This window comes from Protopterus annectens, chromosome 4.part0 (genome assembly GCF_019279795.1).
Source record: "Protopterus annectens isolate FY-2018-M chromosome 4.part0, PAN1.0, whole genome shotgun sequence".
NCBI classification, from domain to species: domain Eukaryota; kingdom Metazoa; phylum Chordata; order Ceratodontiformes; family Protopteridae; genus Protopterus; species Protopterus annectens.
This window is the reverse complement of record NC_056733.1, coordinates 1304701029-1304717066: the sequence shown is the minus strand read 5'-3', so window position 1 is coordinate 1304717066 and position 16038 is coordinate 1304701029. Positions and strand designations below refer to the sequence as shown.

Genomic DNA, 16038 nt, shown 5'->3' with positions numbered 1-16038 from the left:
TGGGACCAGACGGTGTCCCGGGCTGCGTCCTACATGAACTCCAAGAAGAGCTAAACCCAAACATAAAACTACTGTTCAATCTCAGCCTTACTACAGGATATGTACCCAAAGAGTGGCGTACAGCAACAATGGTCCCTCTCCACAAAGGTGGTGCCTCAACGGATCCTGGAAACTATCGCCCCATAAGCCTGACTAGCTTGGTCTGCAAAGCTATGGAAAGGATCATCATGGACCTCATAAATAAAGATATTGGGGACCTACAGACACTGGATCCTACCCAGTTCGGCTTTGTTAAGGGCAGATCCTGCCTCTTAAACCTGGTCGATTTCTTTGAAACAGTCACCAAGGCCATTGACGAGGGGAAGGTGGTCCACACAGCCTACCTGGACCTCGCAAAACCTTCGATACAATACCCCACTCGGGCATTATAGATAAGCTCACCAGCTTAAATATAAACCCCTATGTCACTAGATGGGTTGCAAACTGGCTCAAGGACAGAACCCACATGGTTAGAATTGCTGCAGCCATGTCAGACTCCAAACCAGTTACAAGTGGCGTCCCACAAGGCTCAGTCCTGGGACCGCTCTTGTTCGGTATATATTTTTCGGAGGTACAGGCCAACACGGAAGGTCTGTGGCTGACCATGTTCGCAGATGACTGCAAACTGGGTGCCATAATCGACTCTCCAGCCGATACAAGCATCCTCCAAAAGGGCCTCATAGAAACAGACAACTGGTGCCAGAGCCATGGCCTCAAGCTAAAAGCCAAAAAGTGTATAGTCATCCCCTTTGGCAAAAACAAAGTGCCCACAAATTACCACATAGGTGGTAATCCATTAAGTACAGAAGAAGTAATTAGGGACCTGGGGACCCAAGTTGATAGCAATCTCTCATTTGACAACCACGTGGCCAAAGTGGTTAGAAAAACATTTTATATAGCCCACCTAATCATGAAGGGATTCACATCTAGATCAGGGGAGGTCATCGTGCCTCTTTACTCATCCCTCATCAGGCCCATAATTGAGTACAATGCCCCTTTTGGGCTGTACCTTACCAGACACCTGCAGCAACTGGAAAGACCCCAAAAGTACCTCACCAAGAGGATCAAAGGGCTCAAACAGATGCCATATGCTGCCCGGTTAAAGAAACTCCATCTCTACTCAGTGGCATACCGCCTGCTCAGAGGCGATCTGTGCCTGATGTATAAAGCCATGTCCAACCCGGAATTAGTGGACATGCTGCACCTCAGAAAATCCAAATCCCATTGAGCTACGCGCTCGAGAGACTTGAACCTCAGCACTGAAATAAATAGGACATGCTGGAGGGACAGATTCATAACCCAGAGGCTCCCTTCACTCTGGAATAAAATCCCAGTCCAGGTTAGGCAGAGTCCCTCATTGACTCTCTTCAAGAGGAATCTTGATGAGTGGATGGGAGATCATAGGTTTACCCCGGGTATCACTTCTGTGTCACTGTTAGACAGAGGCACAGTATACTAACCTCGAAAAAGGGCATAGCAAAATTAATTTAAAATGGGTGGCAAAAGCCAAACACACTCTGGCTAGGCTTATAAATGCCCTAGGGCAGATAGCCTAGTATGAACCTATGAACCTATTAATTCCTATTAGGGACTAGTACAATACTACTAATACATAAGGTAATAACATACTTGATTTAATAATAACTAAATTCCCCCCAAAATTATAAGACTTAAGTGTGACATGCCTTTTGGGTTCTTCTGATCATGCTAAAATAACATTTAATGTAGATATAAGTATAAATAGATCTCATTATAGCAGCATGAACAGATCACAGTAAGCTTTTTATTCAAATTTCTAAAACAAACTGAACTGACTTATTACATTTAAAGAGTATCAATGTGGGTATTCAATAACAGACAAAATACTACATAATTGTGCAAACTAATTTGCATATTACAAAAAGGCCTAAATCCACTTCATATATAGTATAATACATCTAATAAAACATTATATAGGAGGAAAAAAATAAATTATAAAACTTGTAAATTGTTTCCTACTAATGTTAATAAGAACATTTTAATTCAACTTGCAAGCAATTAAAGCTAGAAAAAAAAAAAAAAAAGATCTATCATGAAATCAAACTGATCAGTAACTCTTCAAACAAAAAAGCATTTTATAGATATATAAACTTGCTGGGTACACGGTCCTCATCCATTAAATTTATTGCCCTCGGTAATAAAGTAATATTTGATACTATAATATTGTGAGTGAATTTAATGAACATTGTTCTGCTGTTAGTCAGGATTCTGAATCTAATAGTTCATTTTCAGAACAATTTATTGTCTCAAATCCTTGTACCTTTTTTTCAGATTCAGCTATTAGGAATACCCTTTTTAAATTTAAAAAAAATTCATCCATTGGTACTCATAAAATATCCACCACTTCTTTATTAGAGATAAAGGAGAAATTAATGCCCATTCTATTACTTAATTTTAAACATGTTATTAGAAAATAGCATTACATCTGTCAACTGGAAATTATTGTGTATTACTCCTGTACACAAACAAGATGAGAAAGATATAATTAGTAATCATAGAACTACAATTCTAACATCTTTGGTTGGAAAGTGTTTTGAAAGATATTTATTGGAATTAATGTATAACTCAGACTTCAGACTAACAATTAAAAACATTGATCAACATGGTTTCATAAGGCAAACATGTACTATGAGTGTTTAGTATGCGTATATGATCAAATAACAATGGCTTTAGACATGGGTCTACCTCCAGGTGTGATCTTTTTGGACCTTGCTAAGGCCTTTGACTGACTTTCATTTCATTCCATTCAGAAATCCCTACTTGAATCCAACATCAATTGTTATATTGTTAGATGGATTATGAATTTGTTAACTGGCAGACAGCAATGTTTTAAGATACATAATGTATACTCTGACGACACCTGATGTACCTCAAGGATCTGTTTTGGGTTTTCCTTCCTATTATAATATAGTCCATTTATTTTTTTATTTTCACCAAATACTTTGCTTTTTGATTTATTTAACTGTAACCCAACTTTATTTAATAATTCTTCCACTTATAATGACACTTCACTTATCCACATCTTATTTTTGTCACAATCAGTAACTCATCTGCATATGATAGATAAATCAGTGTTATAACTCTTTTCCCAACTCCCATTTTGCTTGTTTCATTTCACACATACGTACTTGAATTATTCAATTTATTAGATTCATAGATTCATAGATAAATTTATTACTACTGCAAAGAGACACAAACTTTATGGACATCCCTCTTTAACTCCTGTCCTAATGTTTATCTTTTCTCCCATGTACCCATTTCTATATCTTTCACATATGACATTTCATAGCATATTTTTATTGCATTCAAAATGTTTTCTTCTTTTTACTGTTTGTAAAAGGAAATGAAATTAACAAAATGTATGATGAAAGAAATGTTTGGGCAAGGGGTGGGATATATGGGTAACACTGGATATGCATGAAAAAAATGCAGAATATTTCAAATGTTATAAATGTGAGTGGGAAACAGTCCCAGCAGAAAAAAAGTCTTTAACTTGGTTTCCTCTATACCAGATGTTCTGAACTGCACATTTATTTTCAAAAATATACCCACTTCTTGCTGCACATGAGCTATTTTTCTACAATTCATTCATGTTTTTTTTCAACTGAAGTAAAAGTTTCCAAAGGTACCTCACAAAAGTCTTCTACCCCTAAGTGCATTAATTCTTGTATATACTGTACTTTAAACACCAAAGGTAAAATAAAACTGTCTATAACAATAGATCTGTTAATAGTGTCACTGTTCTTTGTTTGTTTCCTATTACTAGTCTCTTCTGCTTTTGTTGTCCTTAAATGAGTCATTGTCTTCTTTCAGCTTCAGTTACAGCATCCTTCTTTCTTTTGTTCATCATGTTTGCATATTTAAATGTTTTCATAATGTTGACGACAACATTCTGTTGCAGGTGCATTCTTGTAAAACCAGTTTCTGTACTGGCCAATCATTCCCACAAGTTGCTGTCAACACCTTCAGATAATCCAGCTTCTTTTCTTGATTCATCTGGCAGCACATTTTCCGTTACCTCTCCCGGCATGCAAACCAACATATTACTCCAACTCACTTCCTCATCAGCATTTGACTCACTTCAGTCCAGCATCTCACTTAATACAGCACTTTCTGGGTCACCTTCCTCCAACTCTGCAATAACAATCTCCTCTCTTACAGAATCTGTTTGTGATATTTTACTATTCTGCAACACTCCACTCTCAGTCTGCTTTATCCTTTCCCCCTCTCTCTTAGAAAAATGTTGGCATCAGCAGTAGACTACTGCCACCACCTAGTGACCAAAAAAATAAGCTAAGTTCCCTAGTACCCTGTGTGCCAACCCACCACTCGACCAGTAATCAAGGAGCCTCAGTCCTCACCCTGGCAACAGTGGGGGACATACACTGAGAGGATGACAAGTACAGACACAGTATTTCCAGATGCAGCTCTCTGCATCAAGTGAAATTTCCCTTAAGCACACACAGAGACCACAGTCAGTTTGGGGCTGGTTTCTCCCTCTTCTCCAGATCCCCAGTAAGACTCGTTATAGATTTGAGATCTCAGCTGAGTGACCAAAACAAGACCTCTAGCACCCTCTCCCTCCAAACAGTGCTTTGTGTCTCTGCCCAAGTAGCTGACACACACACTCTTTCAAGTTTGATTTACACACACACACACACACACACACACACACACACACACACACACACACATGTGAATGCGCACGCACACACACACACACACACACACACACACACACACACACACACACACACATATCTGGGAAAGACTGGCACAGGTTTACTAGCTATGCCACCTTTTGCCCAGACTATAAGGTTGTTATCTCTGCCACCAGCCAACTCCTTATCAGCTACTTTAAGGCCCTTAACAAAGTTTGTCCAATCTTACTGTGTAATATTAATATTAATACAACTGGTAGTTTGATCAAGAGCAATGTTATTAGGAGTGGCCCACACAGTGTCATCAAATAAATAAGCAAGTGCTCTCAAAACTTAAATATCGTTAGACAGATCAGACACCATGAAAGGTTTAATAATAAATAATAAAAGAACAAGATAATAGTATGCATATATATATATATATATATATATGTGTGTGTGTGTGTGTGTGTGTGTATATATATATGTGTAGATATATATATATGTGTGTGTGTAGATATATATATATATATATATATATATATATGTGTGTGTGTGTGTGTGTGTATATATATATATATATGTGTGTGTGTGTGTGTGTATATATATATATATATATATATATATATATATATATATATTTATTTATTCACAGTGACATCAGAGTTCAAAATCACAGAAAATATTTAAAACAACATTACAGGACAGTCTCAAATAAAGAAAGAAAAATATCTAAACTAAGCTTCACTATAATCCTGACTGAATCTAAGAGAGTTACTATACCCTATAAACTTACTTACAGAGCAAGGCAGATGTGGTGAATGTTTCTTGTCAGGTCCAAACCAGAATACAGAATGCCCCGTCTCACTAAGAAACTTTTCAAATTAATACCTAAAATATTACTGCTGGGATAGCTTGTAGAATAACATAATTTCTTGTCATATGACTTTATCTAAGGTGAAACCTCGACTGCTGGAAGCTCAGCAGTATTTAGCATCTACCTGAGAAAACACATAGACCTCAGATCTTTGGCAGATGCTGAAAGTCATAGAACAATTGTATTCCTTCATACTTTGAGAGGTATTAGTTAGTTAACTCAGAAGACAATACAGAAAGCTTCTCAGCACACACTCTGTCTGTAGCTCATTGACAACTGAAAGATGCCATCTTTTATTGCATAGCCATAAAGCAATTTAATTTCAGCTGTTTTTCTGCAGTTAACCTCCTGTATTCCAGTTTCTACTGTTAAGATATATACAATAATTCATGTACATTTCTGTTCTATTCCAGTAGGGCACACTGTGGTTACATTTTAAACAGCACTTTGTAAAAACCTTTTCAACACACACTTCTGTGCCAGCAGTTTGATATACACATGACATACAGTTCTAATACATTTGTAACACAGGTATCTTATATAGATCATGTTGATATTCTCAAATAGCATATAATTATTTGGGTCTACTTCAGTTCACTGAACGCTCATTTCACTGAATCTTTTTTGACTGAGCACACTTGACTGAAAGCTCACTTCACTGAAAACTCATTTGACTGGAACTCATTTTGCTGAAAGGTATATGCCCTTTTCCCCATTATACTGTGATCCTGGACTTAGTATATATAGTAATGGGGGGTGGGAAGCACAGTCCCCCCACATTGGAGGTGTGTGGGGGTCATAGCCCCCGCCCACCTATTTTATACATTTTAAACCATATACATGGATACTTACAACTCCAATGAATAACTCTTTCTAGAAGATAATATATACCCAAACTATGTGGGGGGGGCTACGCCCACCACACCACCCAATGTGAGGGGCTGTGCCCCCCACATACACTCTTACTATGTATACTAATTCCAGGATTGCACTACAATGGGGAAAAGGGCATATACCTTTCAGTGAAATGAGTTTCAGTCAAATGAGATTTCAGTGAGGTGAGCTTTCAGTCAAGTCTGCTCAGTCAAATGAGTTTCAGTGAAATGAGCTTTCAGTGAAGTGAAGTAGAACCAATTATTTATACAATTCCAGCTAGCTGTGCTGGCATTATCCCCTTTTGTCACACCCTGGCCAAATTTTCCTTTGACAGTTTGAATACCACGTGGGCTGGGTCTCCCCTGAGAAGAGCACTCTGGCCTAGTGAGACTAACCTGGTCAGCAAAGAGAAAATAAAATAATAAAAGTTACCTGGATTTGCAAAGGCCCTCCCATCACTGTTCAAAAATGAATGCTAAAAAGAAATAGTATCTAAGGTGCTGAAACAGCAGCACTAAGATATGTATTTATTATATTACAGTTTTCCTCTAGCGCCAAATTTATGAATTAGACAAAATCAATTTTAACATACATTAGGTACACTGGCTTTCTGTAAAGTATAAGTTGTGGCAGAATACAAACTAGTAGAATTTCCTTACACGAGACCACACAGCATTACTCAACAGTATTTTTATGTTGCAGATTGGTGTAAGGGAGTTATAGCAGTTTGTACCATGGCATTTAATTTCATGAATCCTGCCTAATGTTTTTCATAGGCACATATTTTCTGCATTGGAAGTATGCTTAGATCCACAGTCAGGTTTCAGAAAAAATATCATTACTTTTAAGTGCTGTGCAGCAACTATAAAGCTAACACTCTGCAGCTTGTGTGCAGCTTACAGCTGCCTGCAACAACAGCATAAGTATAAACACTCTGCATAACAACTCATGCTGATCAGCTCCCTGCAGCAATGCTATAAAATGAGCTCTTCAGCAAAAGGTTAGATGAGGTCACTGCAGCAGCCAGCATTGTTGGAGGCTCTAAAGAGTCTACTCATGCAAAATACCCACAGCTAATGGCAGCAAATCTTCTGCATTTTTCTATACTGTGTTGTTAATGCCAGACACAGAACTGCCTGTCCCCACTTCGATCCCATTTCATTGGAGAACAACAGGCATATCCCACAGACTTTATCTGATAAAGAGCCATTCCAGTAGCATAGAGGTTTAAAATCCTGACTGCACCCCGAACCAGATTCGATTAGCAGATGGGTGACTGATGAAGCAGCAGGGGATGGCAACCTCAAGGGTGTTTCCTACCCATGATCACTGGTAGAGAAAAAGGGCATGTGAGAAAGGGTGCACACCTCTAAGAGGGATTTGGCTAGGGACATTGACTGAGCTGCTATGACGGTGGGTCGATACATCAGCACATCCCTATTGTACTCCCATCCTTTGGTTGTGGTCAAGATACTGTGGGGGAGAGGGGAAACATATTAGGCCATAAATGAGAAAAATGCCCCAACAGATGGTGAGATAGCCAGCTCCCCCCTCCCCATAATGGCCATAGGATCTGTGTTTTCCCCAGCCAATACATAGGAAATCTGCAGGTATTTCAGAAGACTGGTTTACTCAGCAATGGATGTGGGACACTGAGGTAGAGTACCATTGGATGAAGTTAGGAAAACTAAAAAAAAAAAGAATACATCTGATAAAGAAGGCAGATAAAAGGTACACATACAACACCATGAATACTCCTTTGATATGATTTGTAGCACTACTAGGATCTTGCAAGTCAATCTCTATTACCTTTATTGTAGTATGGAAGTTTGACAAGTGTATACTTTATTTAAACAAATCTTTCAGGACCACTACTGCTACGAAATCAGATATACAAAGTCTTGCTGCAATTATTTCAGTCCAAAAAGGAAGCACAGACCCTGAAGAGCATGCAGCTGAAGGAAGAATCAGTGTTCCATAGAAAAGTCTTTCAAACAAATGTAATAAATCTTTCACTGTTTCACTTCACCTTGTCAAAAGATTGCTATTCAGAAGGTAAAATATACACTACAAATAAAGCACTCATCACTTGTTGCCATGTTCAGGTTCATATGCATATTTTTGCATGTATCTCATTATTGGGGTCTTGGGGCCTCTTCTGTGGCTGACCAAGTTAGTAAATGACTGTAATTTGTGCATTGTCTTAAATTAACCTAGTGATGTGAACATCCTCCAAGAGGGGCTTACCCAAACTAATGATTTGTGCCAGAAGCATAGCCTCAAACTGAATGCCCACTAATTATCACGTTAATAACAACGTAGTAAGCATGTAATCAGTTGTGAGGGGCTTACCCACCCAGGTTGATAGCAACCTAACCTTTGACCACCTCATTGCCTCTATTGTACGGAAGGCTTTCTACAAGGTCCACCTCATAAATAAGGGTATTTCATCCAGGAACAAGGAGGTCATAACATCTCTGTACTCCTTCCTTATCAGACCCATTATCGAGTACAGTTCCCCCTTCAGCATGTACCTTGCCAAACACATGCAGCAGCTGGAGAGACCACAGAGATTCCTGACCAGGAAAATCCAGGGTCTAAACACCTATTCCATACAGATAGGTTAAAATCCCTGTCCCTCTACTCAGTCTCATACAGACTGCTCAGAGGTGACCTGTGTCTGACATACAAGGCCATTTCAGACCCAGCCTTGATGGAGATGCTGCATATCTGTAAGACAAACTCCACTCTCGCAACCCACACACAAGGCCTTAACCTGGCCTGTGACATTAATAGAACTTGTTGGCAGGATAGATTTGTGTCCCAAATACTCCCACATCTATGGAATAGAGTCCCTCTCCATGTCAAGCAAAGTGCCTCTCTAGCCCTCTTTAAGAGGAACCTGGAAGACTACATAAGAAACAGATAATATACCCCTGGAATCCCACCTGTGTCCCTGCTGGACAGGGGAAACAGGTGCTGACTTTGAGGGAACATGGGCAAAATGCTTGACTAGGCTTATAAGGGTCTCCGGGCAAATAGCCTAGTATGAGCCTATGAACCTATAACATAGTAAGAGCACCAGTCGCCTTGGGATGATCAAGGATGTAATCCCCACAGATCTTTCTAGAAGCAACAAGGCATATTTTCTACCACTTCAGCAGTCAATTGTGTAACTAAATCATAGATCAGTTTGAAATATGTTTTGCCTTTGGAAACTGTCCTATAGAGTATTTAGAAAAAAAATAGTAATAAAAAATGCTTTCCCTGAGCAGGGAGTCAGCAACGTATGCTGTGATGAGCAAAATATTAGCTAGATTGCTGTTAGTCACTGTGTCTTGTCCTCCACTGCTTCATACACTTTTTTAATGTATGCAGAAAGACAGTGGGAGCAGGATAGTCTGCAACATGCAGAATCCAGTTCCCATAAACACAACATTGCTTTTCCTACTGGATTATTTACAAGTCATGATTTCAAAAAGAATTTCCAAATAACAATCATTGAAGTTTCACATTGTTCAAATTACATTGTAAACCACTGCAGAAAGATGATTTTATATATATTCATTTTTAGATTACACAGTCTTTAATATTACACTACATTTTTGTATTTTTTCCTTAATTTCAGATTTGTGTGAAGGGGTCAAATGTGTTTAAAGGCTACCTCAAAGATAAAGAGAAGTCAGCAGAAGCCTTAGATGAAGATGGCTGGCTTCATACTGGAGATATTGGAAAGTGGTTGCCTGTGAGTATTACAAAAGTCTTTCTAAACAAATGAAATTCCTATTTGAAATCATGTGTTAAGAGGGCATAAAATAGTATGCAAGACGAAGTTTAACTCAGAAGATTACTATGTAATCTGAAGGCAAATAATGTGATTGCCTTACAAAAATAAGAGGATGTACAAAACATGAATGAAGGGTAATTCTTTATGTCCCTTTTTAAAACAATTTATGGTATCACTGTAGTGTCTCTAAAATTTATTTGAGCTCTTAATTACAGTCCAATAACATCACAAGCACTTCACCAAGATCAACTGTTGCTTTGAGTAATGTCAATAAAAAAACATTTTTGCAGGTGTACAAGACATTCTTTGTCTGTACTGAATTCCATTGCAATAATGTCTTTTAAAATCTGGATATTCAGGTTGAGTTTTCTAATGTTCTGTTTGCTGTCCCTCCCTTTCTTTGAGCTGTTGTTGTTTTAAAAGTTTTTAGCAATTAATCAATTATTCTATTAGTGAAGTCACATGATATGATGTTTTAATATTTAAACTGTCTTGAATGGAGTGTATTTTATTCTGAAGTCTTTGGTTAAAGCGCTCAATAAAGTGTGTATTTTGGTGTCCACCTGTGCGCCGTGTTGCTCTTTTTTGGAAGTTATCAGTGTTGATCACTAGTGTGTTGAACACAAGCCTGACAATAATTTGAAAAATATTGTAGTTGTTGTTATCTGGTTAATCTGGTGGTAACAATTCTAGTATCTCAAATTTAAAACCAATAGCCATTTTCTCTCCTATTTCAAAGATCTTGGAAAAATGTATACACACTCAAATTCTTATTTCTCAACCAAATTCTATCCCCTACACAGCATGGATTTAGGCCAGGTGGTAGCACTACAACTGCCCTCATATCCTTTATGGACACCATCAACAGAGCCCAAGGCTCTGACAAAATAGTTTTCTCCTTATTCCTATCAAAAGCCTGTGACACCATCTCTCACCCCCTATTTCTAACCCAACTCTCGAAAGCTGACCTTTTCCCCTCCTCCCCTCCTCCCTCAACTGGTTCTCAAGCTACCTAGCAGATAGACAACAGGTTGTCAAATGGCAGCACTCCCTATCTCCATATCTCAGCACTACTGTGATAAACATTTCTGTAGTGTTTTCTGCCTAAAATTGTGTAGCTAGTAGCTGTAGCATAGTTTCTCACCCTCACTCTCTATTGTTGTCTTGTTCTTATACTTGGTGGCTTTGCAGTTGCCCGGCCCTACTGTAAATTTGATCTGGGACATTCCTCCCAGTCTAGTGTCATTAGCTCATTTTACCTATTACAGAGAGAACATTTGAGAAGACCTACCCACTTAGTTTCTTAACCTTGAATTATCTCCTGTTCCTCCTTTCTCCCTTTTCACTTTACTAACAAAAAAACACTTTGCTAGAATCTACCATTGCTAGAATTGTGCTTCTCAAACAATCTGAAAATATAGAGCTAATAAGTATATTTTTTGGCACTTTTTAACAATTCAGAGTTCCGCACTGTCTTAATTTTTGCTTAACTGAATTGTTTATATATTTGCTGGCGTTTTCTCATACTCTAAGTGCCTCCATCTTGATTTTTTCCTAATTTACTACTGCTTTCTGCACTTGTTTTTAGTCATTTTTTAATTTAAATGCATTTATTTAAACTGTATTTGCTTTAATATTGCTACACACTCAAGTGTGCTAGCTTGCCCTGCATTTGAATTTTTTTACTGCTGTTTTAGCTGCTTTTCTGTAAAAAAATAAAGTTCTTAGCTTGTTTCCTGCCTTTCCTGTAACTAGTGTAGTCCAGATACAGATTTTCTGTATCCAGGATTGTTTGTAAGCTTCTGAGCCACACCCAAAGCATTCTGTGTTGGAGGGAAGCCTTCTAGCTGATCAGTGGGAGTGATAAGCACTAGGTAGCCTATCTGCCACAAGAGGAGTGGTTTCTGGCCCAGAAATTGTTGTTTATTGGCTGTTTGGGCAGTTTTTCCATCCCTTTTACCTTTCTGGTTTAAAAGCCCGTGTTTGCACTTGTTTCCCTCCTTTCCTGTAACTAAACTAGTCCAGATACAGATTTGCTATATCCAGGACTATTTGTAAGCTTTGGAGCCCCCCAAGCCTTTCTGTGGGAGAGGGAAGCACTAGGTTGCCTATCTAGCACAAGAGGAGTGGTTTCTGGCCCAGAAATTGTAGTTTATTGGCCGTTTGGGCAGCTTTATCATCTCTTTCAACTTTCTGGTTTAAAAGCCTGCATTTGCATGGGTTTGTGCTTGTTTAAGCTCTGTGCAGCAGTGCCAAGCTGAGGTAAACTAGTACTGGTGCCAGAAAGTCAGCTCTTCAGTTTTTCCCTTAGATTTTACTAGTTCATTCTCTCTTGCACCTCAAATAGCCTAATCGCTTTGCACTTCAACAGGTTTTTGTAGAAATTGCTATAACACACCTAAGTGCCATCAGCACTAGTCGTTCTTCGTGGAAATAGCGCCAGTACTTAGTAGTTATGACCACCCCTCCTGTCATGATTAAAGAGCAGTTCCCTGTGGTTTCTCCTATTAACCTTGTGCACTTGGGCATTCTGAGGCAGTGTAACAACTGCCTCATTTACACAGACAAACCTCTCCTCTTACCTCCCAACACTCAAACTTGTGAGAGCTACACTTATATCACCAAATTGGAAGCTATGCACTCTGCAGCCAAGACAGGACTAGCTGGTAAAGAGGAGAAGGTCAACACCTGCACCACACCACATGGAACACATAGCTCTCCAGAAAACCCACGATCACAGCTCTCGCATAAAAACACAAACCACACACACACCTTCGTGGAGGCTCTCAATAGAAATTTACCCAAACAGCAGAGACCTCCAAGACAGAAACACACCCTACCACCACAACTCAGCATAAACCACAGGACACATAGCCCACCTCCACAATGTGCCCCTTAACCTAAGCCCCTAAGGCTAAACACCTTGCCCAATACACTAATCATAGGTGACTCAATAGTGAGGCACACAGATGTCCCACTCACTATGTTGAATTAGGAGAAGGTAACAGTCAGCTATCAGGTGCCAGAATCCAACACATAACACACGCACACAGTTCACTCCACAACATGTACAAGTATGACTCTGTCATTGTCCATGTGGGTGTGAATGACCTGAGATGCACCTGGCTAAGGATCTTGCCACCCCTATAGTGCCTTTTTTAGGCAGTGTTCCAAAGATCAAATTATCACTGTAACAGCTATAAATAAATGCAGTCTGAGGGTCATGCTGCTCAATGCTAGAAGTCTAAATCTCAAGATGCTGTCACTCGAAGCAGTCCTCAAAATGGAGAACATCGACATTTGTGCTGTAACGAAGACCTGGTTTAAAGTGGCAGAAAGTACCCCTGTGCTACTAGGCTATAACTCATTACACACCTTTCACCCACAAAACATGGACCACCTAAAAGGCAGTGGTGTCTCCATATTCATAAAGGATATGCACACCTCCAGACTAGTAGCCCAGCATAATGCATGCAATAGGCTGTAGTATACTTAACACCAAAAGTGTGATAAGAGACCTTGGGACACAGGTGGACAGTAGTCTCACCTTTGATAATCACATCACCACAGTAGTCAGGAAATCCTTCTACATGGCACACCTCATCACAAAAGGTTTCTCATCCAGGAAAAAAGAGGTCATTGTTCCCCTCTACTCATCACTCCATTATAGAGTACAACGCCCCTTTTGGTATGTACCTCACAAGACATCTACAACAACTACAAAGGCCGCAGAAATACCTCACAAAGAGGATTACCGGCCTTAAACAGATGCCCTATGCAGACCGTCTCAAAAAACTCCAGCTTTACTCTGTCACATATCACCTACTCAGAGGCAATCTCTGCCTAACATACAAAGCTATGTCAAACCCAGAGCTGTTGGACATGCTCCACTTAAATAAATCCCAATCCCTCCAAGCTACACACTCTAGGGACCTAAATCTTGTCACCACAATAAACAGAACATGCTGGAGGGATAGATTCCTGTCCCAGAGACTTCCCATACTCTGGAACAAACTACCTATCTAATTGGATATACCTGATTGGATGGGAGATAGGAAATTCACCCCGGGGATCACTTCTGCTTGACAGGGGCACAGGAAAATAATTTTCTTGGGTGGAAAAAGCCAAGGTACCATTTGGCTGGACTTATGTAGGCCCTAGGACCAATAGCCTAGTACCTACCTATGAACCTATATACTTCAAGTACAACTAACATTGGGTAAGTCGGCGATCTAGGTCATAGCCTGCTATAGGTCCCCAACCATGTCCCTAGACTCTCACTCCATGTTCCTAAGCACCCTGGAATCTATCCAGGTCCAACCCAGCAATCTCTTACTAGGAGACTTCAACTACCCCTCCATCAACTGAGAAAACTACCCAAGCACCAATTCACTAGCCCAACGCTTCCTAGAATTCATCAGTTCCAATGTCATGGACCAGCTCATTCTGACCCCCACTAGAGGAAGCAACATCCTTGACCTGGTTATTACTAACATGGGCGACCATTGCTCTACACCAGTAGTCAATCCCTCCCTGGTCAGATCATAAACTAATCACCATGGAAATCCACATCTCACCCATACCCCCCGCAAAGGTAAACACCTTGAAAAACTTCTCCAAAGCTGACTTTGGACTCCTAAAAACAGAGGTGGCTAACTTCACGGCACCCATACCAATGAAAAATAGCTGCATGACTGCCGAATCATACACCATTTCACTGTACGAACATGTACATAAATGCATGGAACTAGTCATACCCAACAGAACCAAGATGCTCTCCTCCAAAAAAGGAAGCCAATCTGATGGTCCCTTGCCATTAAAAAACTCTACAACAGAAGGAAGAAACTGTTGCAGAAAAAGGTGAAGTCACAGGACTGGAAAAACTCCCTTATTAGCCTCAACAAAAAGATGAGATCCCTCATCAAATCCTCTAAAGCCAGCTATGAAGGCAGAATTGAGGCAGACACTAAAAACAATCACAAAGCCTTCTATAGCTATACCAAGAGCATCCATGGCAATACCCTGAGTCACTCTGAGTTACTGCACAATGGTACCTCCTATACTGAGACAACAGATATTGTCAAAACACTGGCTGACAGATTCAGTGCCAACTTTACACCTCTCTCCCCCCCTAAGGGACCAATCACAATACCAGAAGAATGTCAGGCACCCAGCATTACTGCAGCACAGGTTAAAGCTGCATTGTCCAAGACCAAGAATACAGCTTCCATGGGACCTGATAATATCCCTGGCTGTGTTCTACATGAACTACGAAGTGAACTGGCACCACATCTGTGTGCGCTATTTAGTCACAACCTCACCTCAAGCTTTGCCCCTACTGAATGGTGCACTTCTACAGTCATCCCTCTCCATAAAGGGGAAGCGACTACAGACCCTGGGAATTATCCCTCCATTAGCCTGACAAGTTTGATATGTAAAGCTATGGAGCGCATCCTCATGAACCTGATTAACAAAAATATAGGAAATCTCCAAACTCTAGACCCCACACAATTTGGCTTTGTGAAAGGGAGATCATGCCTGCTCAACCTGGTTGACTTCTTTCAGTCAGTCACCAGGGCTGTGGATGAAGGTAACGCAGTGCATACAGCCTACCTCAATCTGGCCAAGGCCTTTGATACCATTCCTCACTCGGGAATTATTGACAAACTCACCAAACTAGGCATCAACCCCTATATCACTAGGTGGATTGCAAATTGGCTCACAGATAGAACACACAGTATGTAAATAGTGGACTCCAAGTCAGACTGATGACCAGTCAC

The 16038-nt window shown here is 39.9% G+C and overlaps 1 protein-coding gene across 5 annotated transcripts in view; it reads left to right on the top strand.

Moving 5' to 3' along the window:
- The window catches only part of ACSL6 (acyl-CoA synthetase long chain family member 6), a 1926773-nt gene that overhangs the window by 1627673 nt on the left and 283062 nt on the right, over positions 1–16038 (top strand). For all 5 annotated transcript variants that reach the window (XM_044069184.1, XM_044069185.1, XM_044069183.1 and 2 more), the window contains one exon: positions 10100–10216. In XM_044069184.1, the coding sequence (XP_043925119.1) occupies positions 10100–10216 (117 nt within the window). The remainder of the gene's footprint in view (positions 1–10099; positions 10217–16038) is intronic.